The following is a 16895-nucleotide window of genomic DNA, read 5'->3' as shown; positions in this document are numbered from 1 at the left end:
CGAGAAAAAAATGCCCCAAAAGCTAGAATAAAGAAACTTTATTCTTACCAAATTACAGTCCACTTAAGAACATTGTTTTAGTTTCCAGCAAGAGAAGGATATTGGCTTTTGAGAGGAGCTGTTATAGAAAGACCTGGAGAATAGGATGGGTGCAGAAGATCACCAATGCGGAATTATGTAGGAAGATATAGCTGAAAGAGAACCTACTGCAGAAAGTTATACAACGGAAGTTACAGCTATTCGGGCAAATCTGCAGAATGAACGACGAGCGAAAAGTTAAGACCCCGGTATTCAGCATAATGGATGGTCCGAATAGGAGAGGCAGACCCCACAGAGAATGGGTAGATTATATAGTAAAATGGTGCGGAGCTAGTCTACAGAAGCTAAGCCACTCCGCACTGGACAGGGAAAGATGGAAGGAAATAGTGAGGGAGGCATTGGACACCAACGGGCACTGAGCCCATGGTTATTGTTGATGATGAAACGCAACTAAGTTTATTAACAGTTAAACTCCTTTGATAAAGGTACCCCAAGTTTTTTAGTGATACCCCATACTCTGCCAACCGTGTTTGTGGCTCCTGTAGGTTTCTGCTATGGGTTCTCAAACTTCATTGCACTCCAATCTCCTTCTGACAATAAAAATTACTGCACAACCCTAGGAGAAAGGACCAAAATCTGATCCCCATTGCCCCAGGTCCATAGGCCAAAAACAAAGCCCTAGGGCTTCAGCCCCAGAGAGGACACCTGTTACTGCAGCTGCACCACCCAGGGCTAAAGTCCTTATAAGCTTTGTCCCTGGGCAGTGGGCCTCAGGCTTTGTTTTCGGCCCCAGCAAGTCTTCATGTCAGGCCTGGTGACCCCATTAAACCAGGTTCAGGACCCATAGTTTGAGAACCGCTGTCTAATGTAATACCTTTGTGTCTCAGTTGTGCTCTCCACAAGAAATGCTTTGGAATAACCAAAATCCAGTCAATCTTTTAACATTTTGGTGTATTTTATTGACACAAAAATATTCAAATACAACATGGCATCTAAACATGGCTACGCTTTTGTATTTTGTGCATTTTAATATGTTTTATTAATAAATCATAACTTTATTTACCTTCACCCTCATGTTTAATATGCATTATTCTTCATTTCCAGGTATGACCAGTTCTCCCTTCTGCTTTTTGTGCTGAGTATTCAGTTTTCCCTAATTATTTCCCAGCACTGCTTTTCAGTCTGCCAGTGTGGGAAGTTCCCAAGTGATATTCTGATTTACCTTGCCATCTACCCTCTTTCTTTGAGACATTCTGCTCTGACTGGCTCAGAGGCTTTGACCCTGGATCTATCTCTATATTTCACATCTGAAATGTGCTAGATAAATCACCCCTGGAGTCAGACACACATCTTTCAACTACAATCCCTTCCCTCTGTTTTTGGTGAGAGTACAGAGTTTTGGGAAAGGTGAGATAATGGGGTAATACTGACAAAAAACCTCCTCCTTCTTCTTGCTCTCTACCTTCCAGCTCTGTCCCACACTTAAATGTGCATTCTCGCATGAGGGCACTGAGTTCACTGCAGCCACGCCAAAAGGACTGACCTGGGAATGATTCAGCTGCAAATATTTTAGTATAGTTACATTGTAAGTCAAGTCAAAACCCGTATTTTGTTATTTGTAATGGATCACCAGTTCCTCAAAGACCAAGTGAACCAGGTATTTGTGGTCTAGTCAGTCTTCATTGTTCTGGAAACCCAAATCAAGTCTTGTGTTTCATATAACTTGTGTTTTTCAACAGCAGCTATGAATTGGCTTAAACCAACATTTAATATACAATAACTCTTAATTTACATTTTGAAATATATGACAGGCTGTATTTCAGTCCAAGATTTCAGTTTGTAGAAGAATATATCTGGAGTGCAAAAGCCTCCAAGAAAGGCTGAGGATACTCTGGAATCTTCTGTTACCAAAAAGGACACCTAAAGATGACAAATGTAATACTTTAAGTGCAGTCTTAGCCATTGCTCCATAAAAACAAAGACTATGTTAAAAAGAACTTAGGTCCCCAATGTCCAGGAACCTTTCTAAAATAACAAGGACACTGAAAATGGGATATGAGACAGAAAATGCTTCTTAATCCCTAACATTCCTAATGTCTGTAATCCCCCCCAAATCGCCCACCAGGATTCATAATTTGCATACAATTTACAGTTAAATCTCAGAAAGATGAAGGCATTGTGAAAGTGTGCTTGTTGACATTAGACTCTGTAATTTCCCTCCTATAACTAGCAATTGGTGATCTACATACAATAGGAACATCTTGTTTCAAATGATTAAAAATTCTGAGTTGATCATCATTTAAATAAGCCCCTTTTCTTTAGTAGCAGACTGCTTGCCTGCTTACGGGCAGTGCCCGCGGTGATGATTCTAAATCAAATTTCCATTTTGCTAGATTTAACAAATCTAACTAATTTGCATTTTGTTAGATTTAATATAATGGTCACAAAAGTTTACAAGCTTACATACAATATCTCCCCAGCCATCCTCAGAATGATTATTGAGATAAACCTAATAATATTTTACTTGACTGTTCTCCATTCCATAAACTCATACCACTATTTATTTCAGAGAAATGGGAGAGAAGATTTTGAAAGGACAGTTTAAAGACAGACTCACCATCCAATGTAGCACTGGCAGAGATTCTCATGCGAAGTAGCTTGCTTAATAAGCAATTCTACTTGCGTGGGTACATCCAGAGTTTCATCGTGAGAGAAGTCTCGGCCTTTACAATTAAAGTGAAAAAAAAAAAAACCATTAAAGAAGGATGTAATCCAAATTACATAGTTTAGTTTGGGTGGCAAGTTGTGGAGCGATATGAAGATGACCCTCTCTCCTCTTATAAATATATATTTGTCACAGAATTATTCAAAGATGACACCTCAAAATCCATACTGAATCTATTTTGAAACCTTTAGAACACTAGTGTTTTCGATGATCCATCACAGCAGCTTCTCTATCCCCACCTTCTTCAAAATAAAAAAGTAATACTGTTCTCCACTGTACTTATTATAAATTCCTAGTAGAAGGAATCAACTGCCTAGCTACATTAAGTACCTAATTCAAGTAGTTCTTACATATGTCATTAAGAACGGTCTCATCTAAATTTTTCCAGTTGCAAAGCCAATAAAAGGAAGCCAGTTGCTGGAAATTTGATTTCAAATCATCACCTAAAAGATGAACCTGTCATATCTGAGCCACATTAAATAAAATTACATCTACATTTTCCAAAAACGATTGTTTTCCAGAGTACAAATTATAAAGCCCACATATCTTACACTGATCTGCAGACAGGGTGACAAGCAAAGTATAAAAATAGCTCTGTCCAAGTAAGAAACAGAATAATTTGAAATAAAATTGATGAACTAGCATAAAACTGAAATATGCTAGTGCCAGGCAAGCATTTAAACTTGAACATAATTCTAATGTCTGTAGTATCTGTTTACACTAGATTTTCCCATCCATGTACAAAATAAAGTTATGTGCACCAAGGCATGTGCAGATGGGCACTGCTAATAGAAACACAAGCTGCTGGCTGTAGAAGCTGTGGGCCCTCTGCTCATCAGCTGGACAGCATTGGAATCACCCTTGGGCAGCCGCCCAAGCACTCAGGAAACATTGGTCTGTATTACTTTAGCAATATTTTATTTTAGAAAACATACACTTACCAGTGAGTTTATCTCGAACCCTGTTAATAATTTGAATAGCTTTCTTATTGAGAGCCTCTGGCTTCACTAAGCCATCCCCAACTAGAAGACAGAAGTGAAAACAACATTTAGACTTTATTTGCTCAATAATGATCAAAACAATGTGATGTAGTTACTTTTTTGCCACAAATAGTTGACACAGACCTATGTAAATTTTGTATTAGGTTTTAGAGAAGACACTTACAAGTTTTTTTCTATGCTAAGGATGTTAAATATTGACTAATTGAATAGTTGATGCATTTTGCCTTGACTATTCAATTAGTCGATAGGGCACTTCGGTCTCTTAAGTGTAGCAACAGCCCTAGGGCTGTTGCTACACTTCAAAGGTGAAAGCACCACGTGGAGCCCGAGGTCAGCTGGGGACTCCCCTGCTGACCCCTGGCTCCACACGGAGCTGCTGATTTGAAACGCTGCGTGCAGTCTGACACCAGGCTCTCCGTGACGTTTCAAAGTGACATTGCCGCAGGCAACCCAGGGTCAGTGGGGGAGTCCCCAGCAGGGGACACCCTAGCTGGCCGCAAGCGGGCTGCACATAACGTTTCAAAACGGCAGTGCTGGGTGGAGCCCAGGGTCTGGCCCCAGGCTTCAAGCGGCGCTGCCACTTTGAAGTACTCCCTCCTCTTCCCTCCCCCCCACTGCCTGTTTCTGACAGAGGCAGTGGGGGCAGGGGGAAGCGACTAGTCAACTATCCTGTCAGCTCTCCGATAAGCATTTGCTTATTGGATGGTCGACTAGTCCTTCACATTCCTAATCTATGCTGACAGAGAACTCTTTTTGCTCCACCTTGGATAGCTCTCATCTGTAGAGCACTGGAATGCTGATTTATGAACCAGCTGCCCATAATATAAAGAGTATGAGGTTTCCATAGGAACTTACTGAAGGAATGGATGGATTCAGGCACTGTGGTCCCAGTTTTCTTATGGGCTGTCTCACCCAGCTCCACATTATCCAACATTTCTAATGAGAGGGGGAAGAACTATTAATACAGTGATCAAATACAAGTGGGACTGGCATTTGTTTGCTTTTCAGGATAGTCTTCTGCACAGCACTTTGAACGTGTAAAAACTTTGATTTTAAAGGAAATTATGGCAGTATAAATATGAAACCCAAAGGCAGATAAAGTACAACGTTTTAAGGTTCAGTTTGCATCACAAAAAAACCTTACACTCAAGTTCAAGTATATTGTGTAAAACTTCCGGTTTACATGCACTTCTCATTACCATGAAGTTATGTGATGAGCCACTGCACTTTCATACTTTTTTAATGCCTGGTCACTGCTATAACATTTGCAGCAAACAGCACTTCAAGTAATCTAGATTATACAACAGGAAAGTTCTCTAAGCATCCAAGAGAACAGAAAATAAATTCTTCAATTCCCAATATACCCGGCATATAAGATGACTTTTTATACTAAAAAACATCCCCCCAAAATCGGGGGTCGTCTTATACGCCGGGTATAAACATACAGGCAGTCCCCGACTTGCAGGTACGAATGGGGCTTTTCTCGCCCCGGAGGACACGGACTGCGGGACCTCGTGGTCCCGCCGCCCGTGTACTCCGGGGCGAGAAATGCTGTTCCGCGTCTCCCTGGTCTGCAGACCCGGAAGACGTGGAGCAAAGCCGCGGAGGGGCTCCGGCAGTGAGGCAGCCCAGGCGCGCCTGGGCTGCCCCGCTGCCCAAGCCCCTCCGCGGCTTTGCAAAGCCTCGGGGGAAGCCGGCAGCGGGACAGCCCAGATGTGCCGCGGCTGTCCCGCTGCCGGCGTCCTCAGAGGCTCTGCTCCCGGTGTCCCTGGTCTGCTGGAGACGGTCCCCAGCAGACCAGGGGCACTGGGAGTAAAGCCGCAGCGGCAGCGGGGTGCCACGCCTCTGAGGCTTTGCCAGAGCAAAGCCTCAGAGGTGCAGCACCCCGCTGCTGCTGCGGCTTTGCTCCCCGTGTCCCTGGTCTGCTGGGGCGGGGGGCGCAGCTAGTGCCCCCCTCTCCCCCAGCAGACCAGGCTTTTGTTGTGGACCCTGGGGCAGAGCAGCTGGGGCGCTGCCGGTTGGCCTCTTAAGGGGGGGTAGTCTTATACGGCGAGTATAGGCAAAAACCTATGTTTTAACTAGAAAATTAGGGGGTCGTCTTATACGCCCAGTCGCCTTATACGCCGGAAAATACGGTAGGAGTATGTGTGTTGGTGTTTGTGTTTGAATGAGAGGTAGGAGCATCATGAGAGAAAATAAAACATGCTGAGCAAAAGGCCTTTTTTAGTAGTATAATAATTAAATATTTGTTTTCATTAAAACTGATACATAAGGAAATGCAACATTAAATTGGCCACAGCACTCCAGTATTGCATGAGGCTCAGAACAGCATATTGTATCTAGCATTTACTAATAACCTGCCTTCCCCCCATCTTACTGGTGACTTGGATTGACTGACTTGTTTTTGAAAAGCTTACTAAATTGTAGCAAAATGTGCTGAATGCTCCTATTTCTCTGATTTAAGGGATTATGATTCAAGACTGAAACATACTTTTTCTGTTTATGTGCTGAAAGCCACAGTTAACCTGGAAGGTCCCTTGAGCACATTCTGCTAGTTGAAAGATATTTTAAAAAGATGCACAATTAACCTTAAATAGTAACCAAGTAATTGAAGTTGTTAAAATCTGACTATTAAACATTACAGTAGAGTAGATACTTTCCTTCAGGTCCATTGGCAGACAGTTGCTAGGATTTTGTGTAGCATTTTTACCACTATCTTGCTATGTTTACTGGGCTTACTGCAGTGTTAGTATGCAAAACCGAGCAAGTAAAGTACACAGGTTATAATTACTGTGATTCGCACCAACTTTTACGTACTCCACAAACATTGTGATGCCACATTACGTTGAAACCCAGTTTAAAGAAGACGTTTTTCTATTGTGATTTTGAAAAAAAGACAAAAAATATATTTTTTTCAAAATTATGCTTCAATTAAAAATGACCTAAATGAATTAGATGAAATACAATACAATGTTATACATACCTACTGACTGACTAGCTGAATAGGAGTCTGTCCGTGTTCGTGATCGTTTATTGCCTTTTGTATTTGCTGCAAAAAAAATAAAATAAAATGCTTAAGAGTTTTTATCTTTGATCCATAGACTTTGGAAATATCAGCTTCTCAAATTGAATCAGACTTCCTCTGAATTACACAGCCTTGAGTGTCCTGTTTCTTCTGGCAAAGTAATAACTGCTTGGCTTTTCAAGATTAAGAAGTTGACAAATAATTAAAAAACATCCCAGTAACTTGTCTTTAATTTTTTCTGAACATTTAGGGTATGTCTAGACTACATCCCTCTGTCGCTAGAGGGATGTAAATTAGACATACCGAAATTGCTAATGAAGCAGAGATTTAAATATCCCACACTTCATTAGCACAAAAATGGCCACCGCTTTTTGTCGCCATGGATGCTTTGGCGAAGAAAGGCAGCTGTCTAGACGCGAATCTGTCGCTCACTAAAGCCTTTGACCACAGATCCTGATGAGGCATAAGGGATCTGTCGTCAAAGGCTTTAGTGAGCGACAGATCCGCGTCTAGACTGCCGCTTTTTGTCTCCAAAGCTCCGTGGCAACAAAAAGCGGCAGCCATTTAAATGCTAATGAAGCACATGATATTTAAATCCCCGCTTCATTAGCAATTTTGGTATGCCTAATTTACATCCCTCTGGCAACAGAGGGATGTAGTCTAGACATACCCTTAAGGGCAAACAGAATTTCATCTCTGTGTTTCTTTATATGAGGACTCTTGGACACAATCTTTTTAACACTGTGTGCCTAGACAGCAGATTTAAATAACCAAAGCCTGAGTCTGTACAGACATTTGATTTTTTTATCCCTAGAGGTCTTACTTTTATACAGTTTATTCTCACTTACTTGTCTCTCTTGCTCTCACTGTTTCCCCAAATAACTTACTGTCCATCAGCCTCCAGTTCAGTAAGGGGTCATACACAAAGGCCTCAAGCACAGCCATGACACTGTCTTTATGTTCTCGCAGGACTTCCATCACGGTATGACAGGTGATTCTGTAATTACCATCTAGGCCAGTCACCTTCAGAACAGAAAAAACTAAATCAACAATGGTGCTGTTTACCTTCTGACTCAAGCCTTAATCATCCCCAAGGCAGGACATACCCTGACCCAGAATCCTCTTGCACCATGTTCTTTTTATTAAAGGAATAAGATACAGGTTCACTACACGTTTAAAAGGCCCCATTCTTCTGAATTACTGCTCGCATATTGAGGAGAAATGGAAATGAGGTCCAGGTGACACTCATCTTGAAGCACTATGCTGTATTTAGTTCATGGCCCATATCTGGGATGAGGAAATATGGAGGCCTTGGAAATTGCAAGCTCGTGTGTCCTTTTAATCAACAAAGAGTTGTTTCATATTGTAAAGCTCATGTGGGAAATTTATTTAAAAAAATGCAGCAGAAATATTAAGCACCTTGGCTTATGGAATTGGGGAGAATTAACTAAAGATGAATACAAATGAATAGCTGAGGAATCACTAACATCTTCTTAGGAATAGTCCTTTTTCTATCCTATTAGAAAGGTGGCTGCTAACTCCCACCTACCTCCATAGCATTTGTCAACATCCGTGTAAGTCTAAATGGAATCTTCTCAGGGAACTTCTCTCTCGTCATTGCGACCTGAATACATAACAGAAGAGAGTAAGTTAACTAATATACTAACTTTGCAGATATTTCCTTTCCACCCTCGTTGAGAAAGCAGTTTATGGATAAGTAAGGAACTGATGTGCCTGCTATAAATTTGAATGTTACAGTTATACAAAGGAAAGAAATGTGTGGAGATCAACAAAAATGAGAAAAAGTTTAGAAAACTTGACCGATCAAGAAATGTTAAAAAAAGCTAGCTACATTTAGCCTTGAGAAAAGAAGACCAATTGGGATCTGATGACAGTCTTCAAATATATTAAGGGTTGTTATAAAGAGGACTATTCATCTGAAAATAGGACAAGAAGTTAACGGACTTAATTTATAGCCAGGAAGATTTAGGTTAGATATCAGGAAAAACTTTGTAGCCATAAGAGTAGTTACTGCTAAAATAGGCTTTCAAGCGAGATGGCCAAATCCCAATCTTTGGAAGTTTCTAAGAGCAGGTTGGACAATGCCAGTCAGGTATGATCTAAGTTTATTTGGTCCTGTCTCAGTGGAGAGGACTGGACTTGATTACTTCTCAAGAATCAAAATCTTGATGACTTAATGATTCTGTGATTCTCTAGTAATTAGAATTTTGGAGAGAAGCTGTAAACATGACTATATAAAGAATGTAAGATTTAGCAATGTAAAAGAGTAGTCAAATAGTCGACTACTTGCATTTCCCCCCCTTGCTGCCTCTATATGGGTACGTCTACACTGAGACGACCGAAGTAGTTAATGAAGCGGGGATTTAAATATCCTGCGCTTTAGTAACATGATCTCGCCAGCGCGCTAGTCCGAACTAACGTTACTCCTCAAAAAATGAAGAGTAACGTTAGTTCGGACTAAGGGCTTTAGTCCGAACTAACGCATCCCGGCGCCCTCTTCCTGGTTCGAATCAGCTGATTCGAACTAGCGCGCCGGCGAGATCATGTTAATGAAGCGCGGGATATTTAAATCCCCGCTTCATTAACTACTTCGGTCGTCTAGATTTGCATCCCTAGTCTGAACTAGGGATGCAGTGTAGACGTACCCTATCAGAGGCAGGAAGGGGAGAGGGAGCAGGAGTCGGTGCTGGGGGGAGCTGGCTGGGGAGCTGGTTCCCCCTCCATGGTACACGGGCACAGTGTGCAGTCCCAGCTCGCACTGGGTCCTGGACCTACTCCTGCTGTTGCTCTGCAATTTAAATGTAGCAGGAGCCGGTCTGCCTGCATGCCAACATTTAAACTGCAAGAGCTTCAGTGGTCCCATATCAACTAACCGTATACTTGATACAAATTGTATCGAGTACACTATTAATCATTTACTCGATACTTAACATCCTTAGTAAGGAACAAAGAAAGAACCTGTGCCCATGCTGTTGGTATAGAGTAATATACTCCATATTTCAATCACAAGTTGATTTTAAGATTTGTGTGAAAACCACTGATACTTGCACTCAGTTTGTAAAACAACTATATAACTAATCTTAACATTCTGGTGAGATAGGTGTGCATTCTCTCCATTTTACTGACAGATAAAGTGAGGCACAGAGTAGTTAAGTGACATGCCACAAGACTACACTATAAGTCAGTGTCAGAGCTAAAATAAGAACGCAAGAATTCCTGGATCCTACTTCTGCCTTTGCTGTACTAGATAATAATACACAATTTAAAAAAAAAGACATTTTTAGTGCAAAAACTCACCTCAAAACAGTCCCCAAAGTCAATATGCAGGATCTTTCCACTTAGCCTGTCTAGCATCAGGTTGGAAGGGTGCCTTTGTGGAAGGAACAGGAGAGTGGCCAGAGTGAGAGATCATCAGAGAATTATGGAAATATGCATAAGAAAGTAAATAATGGCTTTGGTGTGGAATGATATTTATCTTTGCACGACAGAGGACAGCCAATGTTAGCTTGCCTATCACAGATCTCCAATCTCATCCTAAATAGCTTTCCTATAGCACTTCCATCATGGTGTGATTAGATTCTGAAATTACAACTCAAGATTAATCAGAAGTCCTCCATTTTTGAAGACAATGTCGTATTAAACCACACATCACTATATTTTTGGATATGCTTATTTTAGTTATATTTCTTTTATATTTAAGGCTGTTATTCCACTAAATTTATAATGACTTTACATTTGTACAGCATAAGGAAATTTAACAAGTGTCTTGCACATAAAGAGAGGAAATCAGGCTGTTATGAGAGGGAGTCTTTCACTAAGAAGATGCTGGGTATTCTAGTACTACCTTTCATGCTAGTGTATTCCTATTTTTATTGTAACCCCCAAGTTTCACAGCTTTACAAACTTAATTGTCAAAAGTTCGAAAATCAGGAGAAATAATTTTAATACAAAAGTGTTGTAGAGAGTTTTAGTTATATTAAAGACAAGTAGTATAAGAATACAAGTTTCAGATATATTTTCAAATGAGTTAGGGCCTCCTGGAACAGTAATCGACATGCTACATCAAAAATTTATCGTCTTTGGTTCATTGTAGTCTTCTATTGACATATTTAAAGTTACACCCCAATATGCACTTGAATAACAGACTAGGAGCAAGTATCAGAGGGGTAGCCGTATTAGTCTGATTCTGCAAAACCGACAAGGAGCAATTAATATGAAAAAACCAATGTATGTTTTAAATATTATCAACATACATATTTAATCATATACCTCCTAGGTAATATTTACTAACAAGGAAATCAGAATTAAGTGACACAAGTACCTTGCTAAAAACCCATTAATATCAAGTACCTGGATTTTTCCCAGATAAGATGCCCAAGAGAAAGAGGCACACTCGACAGATGAGGTGAGAAGTTTGTGATGACAGGAGTGAGCTATAATTCCTGTAGCAGTTGTGATACAAGATATACTTAGATTACCTCTTTAAAATGGAAATATTGAGTGCAGCCAATATGAAGCAATGCAGAAACAGTAATTTATCCTCCCAGAGTAACAACACTGGGAAGTTAATCTATTACCCCATCTGTCAGAGAGAAGCAAGTGATTTATTCAAGGTTATTCAGTGAGTGAGTGACTGCAATTAGAACCCTCAGCTCTTGACTCAGATTTGTGCTTATTCCTTTCAACCACACTGCCTCTTGAAAAAGAACACACTTATGTCACATGCTCAAGAGATACAGAAACCCTAGGTCCTGATCTAGAGCACCGAAATTAATGGGAACAGTGGCAGGCCCTGAAAGATGTGTGGAATAGCCAAGATGAAAGTGGTTATCACAAGAGAATATCCAGGGAATGAGCTGATGGAAGCATAATAAGTATTTCAGAATGGAATCTATAAATCCTTGTTAGCTGCAGAAAAGTAAGAGAGATGTAGCCGTGTTAGTCTGGTCTTTTGTTAGCTGCACTTATTTAAAAAAAAAAAAAAAACCCTATTGCAATTTAACTTACCTGTCCCCAAGACCCAAAATGTATCCAACCATTGACATTACTGCTAGTGAGCGGGTGTAATTAGTTCTTCTGTCAAACCACACCTAAAAATTACGACAAATGAAATTAAACAATTCTGATTAAACTGAGTGTGCCTCAAACAAATTAAAAAAATGCATAAAAGAGCACAGGCACTGAAGCTGGTTAATTATGCTAATTCAGTTTACAGTTCACCATATTAATTTTGATCTTTCACTCATTAATTCCTTATCACATACAATATATATCATGCAGCTCTTGGGGAACAAGGGAATAATCATTCAATTGTGTATCTAAAAACAAAGACATGCATTTATATGCTGCAAACACACTCCTTTCACAGAGAGGGAAACATATTTAGCTGTCTGCAAGAGCCATTACTAGTCACTGAAGATGAATGTACCTCAGAGCTGGGACTTTTTAGCCACAGCAATTTGGCAAGATCATCACCAGCTGTATTATTGACAGCATGTTCAAACACCTCCACCTTCTGCATCAGAGTCAGGTGGTCATAGTCTGGAGCCATCTAAAAGAGAGAAATATTGCTCAGCAACCACAAAGATTTTCATAACAATTCTGGAACAGCTGCAATATGAGGAATGTGTCAATCTCTACTAGTTTGCAGAGTAAAACTATGAGAAAATAATTAAATTACTATTAATTGCTCTGCAGCACAAAACAATTTGTTTTCAGCAAACTTAGCCAGAAGAACTTGTTTGAAATGCAATATCTCATGGTGTGGCCATACACATTCCAACAACTACTTTTATTGTTGATAATGTAACTGAGAGAATTTTAGTTCTGAAGAAAGATTAAGTCTTCTGGATTGTGATACCCTCTCTGTTTACTGACAGAGCCAGCAGTATAAGCTTCCCTATACTTAACCACCAATATGCAATTTTTGGGCTCTACTCATGCTAGTGAGTATCAGCTGTTGTAGCACTCTGTGGTATGGATACAACTAGCTGCTGGGAACCTAACTGTTCTCTTTCAGACAGTAAGAATTTGTGGTCACTATCAACATGGCAAGTGAAAGGTGAATAATTTCACAGCTTATCACTAATTTAGGAGTGCTTTTGAATGTTCTAGCATTTTCCTTTTATATTAGTGCACAGTTATTAAAGTAATTTTGATACAATAAGGGATCAAAAGCCAGGTAAATAAATGGGAACAAGAGAGCCTGTCCCATTGCTTTCACTACTCAGATGGATAGTAGTGATCAAACAGAACAGTGAATTATGTGCTAGGGTTGTTCCATACCCGCAGCATGATGCGATGTTCGATATTGAGAAGGATCTTTTTCTTTTCCCTATAGTCTCGGATGAGCGCATGCAGAGTGTCACAGTGGGGAACCCAGCCAATCAGGCCCGAGTTTGTAGACAGTGGAATAACAGCATATCTCTGGATGCTAAGGGGGGAGAGAGAGAGAAGGATGAAAAAAACCCTCATAGCTCATATTGTTGAACATTAGGAACTGGTGTATTTTCATGATGTTCAAAATCTAATGGCCTAGAGCAGGGGTTTCCAACCTTTTTCGGTCCCTGTACCCCCTTGGCTTTTAGTAAACCTTCCCATACCCCCTATTCAATATGAAAGGAAATAAATTCTAGACTCTAGAATCCACAACTTTTTTCACTAACACTACTACTTTTGGAATATTTCAATTAGGATAATCTAGTTATTTACCAAGTATACCCCATACCCCCTTGACAAGCTTCTCGTACCCCTTGGGGTACGCATACCCCAGGTTGGGAACCCCTGGCCTAGAGCAACCCACTACTTCGGGAATGTGATGTATCCAATTCAATGCTTCATCACCCAATTTTTTCAAATTAACCAGAGAACACTTCTTGATAAAGTAGTGCTGTTTTAAGCAGTTTATGTAAAGCTCACTGAGTGCGCTCTGAAGCTTTGTGTTAAGTGACACACAGTATTCTGTAAGTAACAAATGGCATTCTGTTTGATATGTGCTCACATGAGAAACACAAGGGAGTAGAACTGCAGTCAATGGTTACTTCAGCTGGGCACTAGTGAGTATTCCATGGCTATTTTAAAATCTTCTCATTAAGAATCCACCACTTCACAAGATTACTTCTCAAAGTGAGATTATATACTACATTACAATAGCAACAAAACAGTCACTGGACTCTAGATAAGCCAGCAAAATATTGAATGCTTTAAGCTCTGAAGCAAATAAGAGAAATACTTTGAACTGCAATCATCTTGAGGATGGAGCTCCAATGAAAGGGGTTTATTTAAAACAAAAATATAAAAACCCTTCCTCCTTTCAACATACATTATCTCCATATCAATGCAAGTAGAGCAGCAGATCTCAAGCTTTCTTTTTGCAGACTACTTGAATATCATTGAGGATCTCGGGGGACCATGTAATGATCATTCCAAATGTTATTTGTACCATTAGCTAACTATAGTATAGCACTTTAGATAAAAGCACTATCTATATTTTAAAAACCCTTAATATAACTCCCTCTCTCTCTCTTGCGTCAGCCTCCAAGCTGGTAACTGGTGTCAGGGGGGCAAGGAGGGGGAAGAGTGGAGGCACCTGGGGGCATCCAGCTTTAGCAAACAGAGAGGGCACATGATCTTTCAGCCATAGAGTTGAGGCTGGGAAGGAAGGCCATCTCTCTCTAGCAGCTGTAGCCCTGGAACTGTGGAAAGTCACTTCTTTCTCTGGCTACTGCAGCTGTGCGCATCTCAAATTACCCCCTCTACTCCTTTTCATCCCACAAATCCCCACCTATTTCCTCCATATCATCCCACTGCCCCCGCAAACCTATGCCCTATACTCCTCAAGGCCACTGCCTCACCTTACATGTGCATCTTTTCCAGAGTCCAGGCACATGTGTAGTTCCACTAATGAGGTGGTGTGCGGACACCTAGTCATGCACCTGAGAAGGAGCTATCCATAGACCAACTGAATAGAGCTCATGGAGCATTGCTGGTTCAGTGACCAGAGTTTGAGAACCTCTGATATTTGTTCCAAATACCTGAGGTTTTTACGCAGAGATGTTGGATCATTGGCCAGCAGAGTATTGACTAGTCCAAAGAGCTGCATCACTCTTTCATCCTGGCGAAGGTCCTCATGACCCTTCAGAAGGAATACAAACTCATGCCCATTGCTTCCTGTAAGAGAAGATGGTGTGTGTGAGGTGGAGTGCAAGATCATACACGAGCAATCAGATGAAGTCTGAATCATATTTAAATAGACAGAATGACAGCAAGATTCAGAAAGCTGGGTTGATACATTTTACAAATAACTTCCTTCTGAGGGTGAAATTCACTTGTTTAGGAATAATGCAACAAAATACATCCTGATTTCTTGAATAAATGGTTGGTATTCATTAAAGAAAGATCACCAAGTCTCTACTCTTCAAAAGGAGATGCAATACTAAGATGAATTTTTATTCACTGACATAACAAAATGCACAAAAGCTCTACTATTCTCTTCTAGTTGTGCACTGGGTAGCCACTTTTGGCATCTCTCTTTTCACTCATGTACTCTCAAGCTCCTTCTCACTGTGTCCAGCCCTTCACATATACTATAAATCTGACCCTAATCCAGTCCTTCACTCGCTCTCGTGGTCTGTATTCCCCTCTTCCTTTAGCTCCTCTTGCGCTTCCCAACTGTATGTAGCCAAAGGAACTCAATATCAGCCGTATAACATTACTCCCGGCAGCCAAGGGTTTGATTCTTGTCAAAGTCAAAATAGCCTTTCCCTTCTGGATTAAAGGAGTTGAATACAATGCATTTTACTGATTTGTTTTCGGACAGAACACAAAAATCCAAGAGCCTGTTTGTTCTGAAAATAAAATCAAGGATATGCTGATTATATAATTTCCCTTTCTTTCCACTACTGCGTAGTGTGCGATAGGCCAGCTGGCTGACAGCCTCTGTCTCAGAGATGGCTATGTGTCAATGTTACTTTAGCTACATAGCTGAAGCACTCGGGGATGAAAGACACTCTATAAAAGTATTTCCCTTATCTTCCAGTTCCATGCTTGCTTCTTGATGAGGAATTAGAGAGAAAGTACATGCTGATATTTCCAGGAATAGGAAGCTGAGCAGCTGGCTTATCCTGAAAATTATTTACAGAAAATGAAAAATCCACTTCCAGCAAAATTTAAACAGGACAACTTGCATTTCTCACCCATTAATGTCAATTTCCTGGGCCTCTGCTTGGATGTGATGACTTGCAGTGATGGTGCAATGGATTGAATGCGGATGATTGGCTGGTTGGGATCATATGTTCCTGGCACTGCTAATTCCAAATCCCGGCACATGAGGAGTTTTGGTGACACATACTGTAGTTCTAAGGAAGTGAGCTGCCAGCAAGAAAAAACCCCAACAAAGCCAACATTTTATATACTTCTAGGTGTCAATTTAATACCACTGAAATTAAAAAATCCTGATATTATGAAGGGCACTGAACAGTTCATAGTCAATCATCAATACTTCAGTTACTTGGAAAAGGCACCAGATAAGGTACAAGCCAGCAGCAGGTAGTTCTGGAATACCCCTGTTGAATATTGTGGATTAACACAGGTATTCACAGCTTACACTGTAAGACCCACAACAGAACTGTACCTCTCCCCCCACCTGAGGCAGCTGTTTAGAGATACGCCTGAAAACATGGTAATAGAGATCCCAGGCCTGGGTGAGGTCCTTGACATTTCCTGATTTCATGTACTTCCTGCACCATTCCTGAGCCTCCATTAAATCTCTGCCATATGCCTGGGGAGGAAGAAGAAAAATTAACTTTTACTACAATCTATAGTGTAACAAATGAAGAATAAATACTTATCAGTTACAAAGAGTTTCATTTATTTAATTTAAAATCCTGCAAAAACATTAACTGTTTGCAAGGTTACAAGGCAAATCAGTGGCAGGACCAAGATTAGAACACAGATATTTCTGGCCCCAAGACCTGTGTTGACTCTATTGGACAATGCTGCCCCACACAAACTTCACCCACAAAAGAAACCGAAAAGGCAGAATTACCCTTTAATGGTTCAGCTGTGGGGGTAAAGCAACAGTCAC

At 40.6% G+C, this 16895-nt stretch overlaps 1 protein-coding gene across 6 annotated transcripts in view; it reads right to left on the bottom strand.

Moving 5' to 3' along the window:
• Positions 1–975: 975 nt before the first annotated feature.
• The window catches only part of MTOR (mechanistic target of rapamycin kinase), a 126123-nt gene continuing 110203 nt past the window's right edge, over positions 976–16895 (bottom strand). For 2 of the 6 annotated variants that reach the window (XM_075906250.1, XM_075906254.1), the window contains 14 exons: positions 16443–16589; positions 16006–16180; positions 14845–14980; positions 13097–13244; positions 12240–12362; positions 11819–11901; positions 10109–10181; positions 8340–8414; positions 7639–7813; positions 6749–6814; positions 4621–4701; positions 3706–3786; positions 2657–2762; positions 976–1959 (listed from right to left, as the gene is read on the bottom strand). In XM_075906250.1, the coding sequence (XP_075762365.1) occupies positions 1944–1959; positions 2657–2762; positions 3706–3786; positions 4621–4701; positions 6749–6814; positions 7639–7813; positions 8340–8414; positions 10109–10181; positions 11819–11901; positions 12240–12362; positions 13097–13244; positions 14845–14980; positions 16006–16180; positions 16443–16589 (1485 nt within the window). In that variant the 3' untranslated portion in view covers positions 976–1943. The remainder of the gene's footprint in view (positions 1960–2656; positions 2763–3705; positions 3787–4620; positions 4702–6748; positions 6815–7638; positions 7814–8339; positions 8415–10108; positions 10182–11818; positions 11902–12239; positions 12363–13096; positions 13245–14844; positions 14981–16005; positions 16181–16442; positions 16590–16895) is intronic. The other 4 variants (XM_075906255.1, XM_075906256.1, XM_075906253.1 and 1 more) reach the window with 3 other exon arrangements.

The sequence above is a fragment of the Pelodiscus sinensis genome, chromosome 23, assembly GCF_049634645.1.
Source record: "Pelodiscus sinensis isolate JC-2024 chromosome 23, ASM4963464v1, whole genome shotgun sequence".
NCBI lineage: Eukaryota > Metazoa > Chordata > Testudines > Trionychidae > Pelodiscus > Pelodiscus sinensis.
The sequence above is the reverse complement of the archived record's forward strand: the minus strand, read 5'-3'. Positions and strand labels throughout refer to the sequence as shown.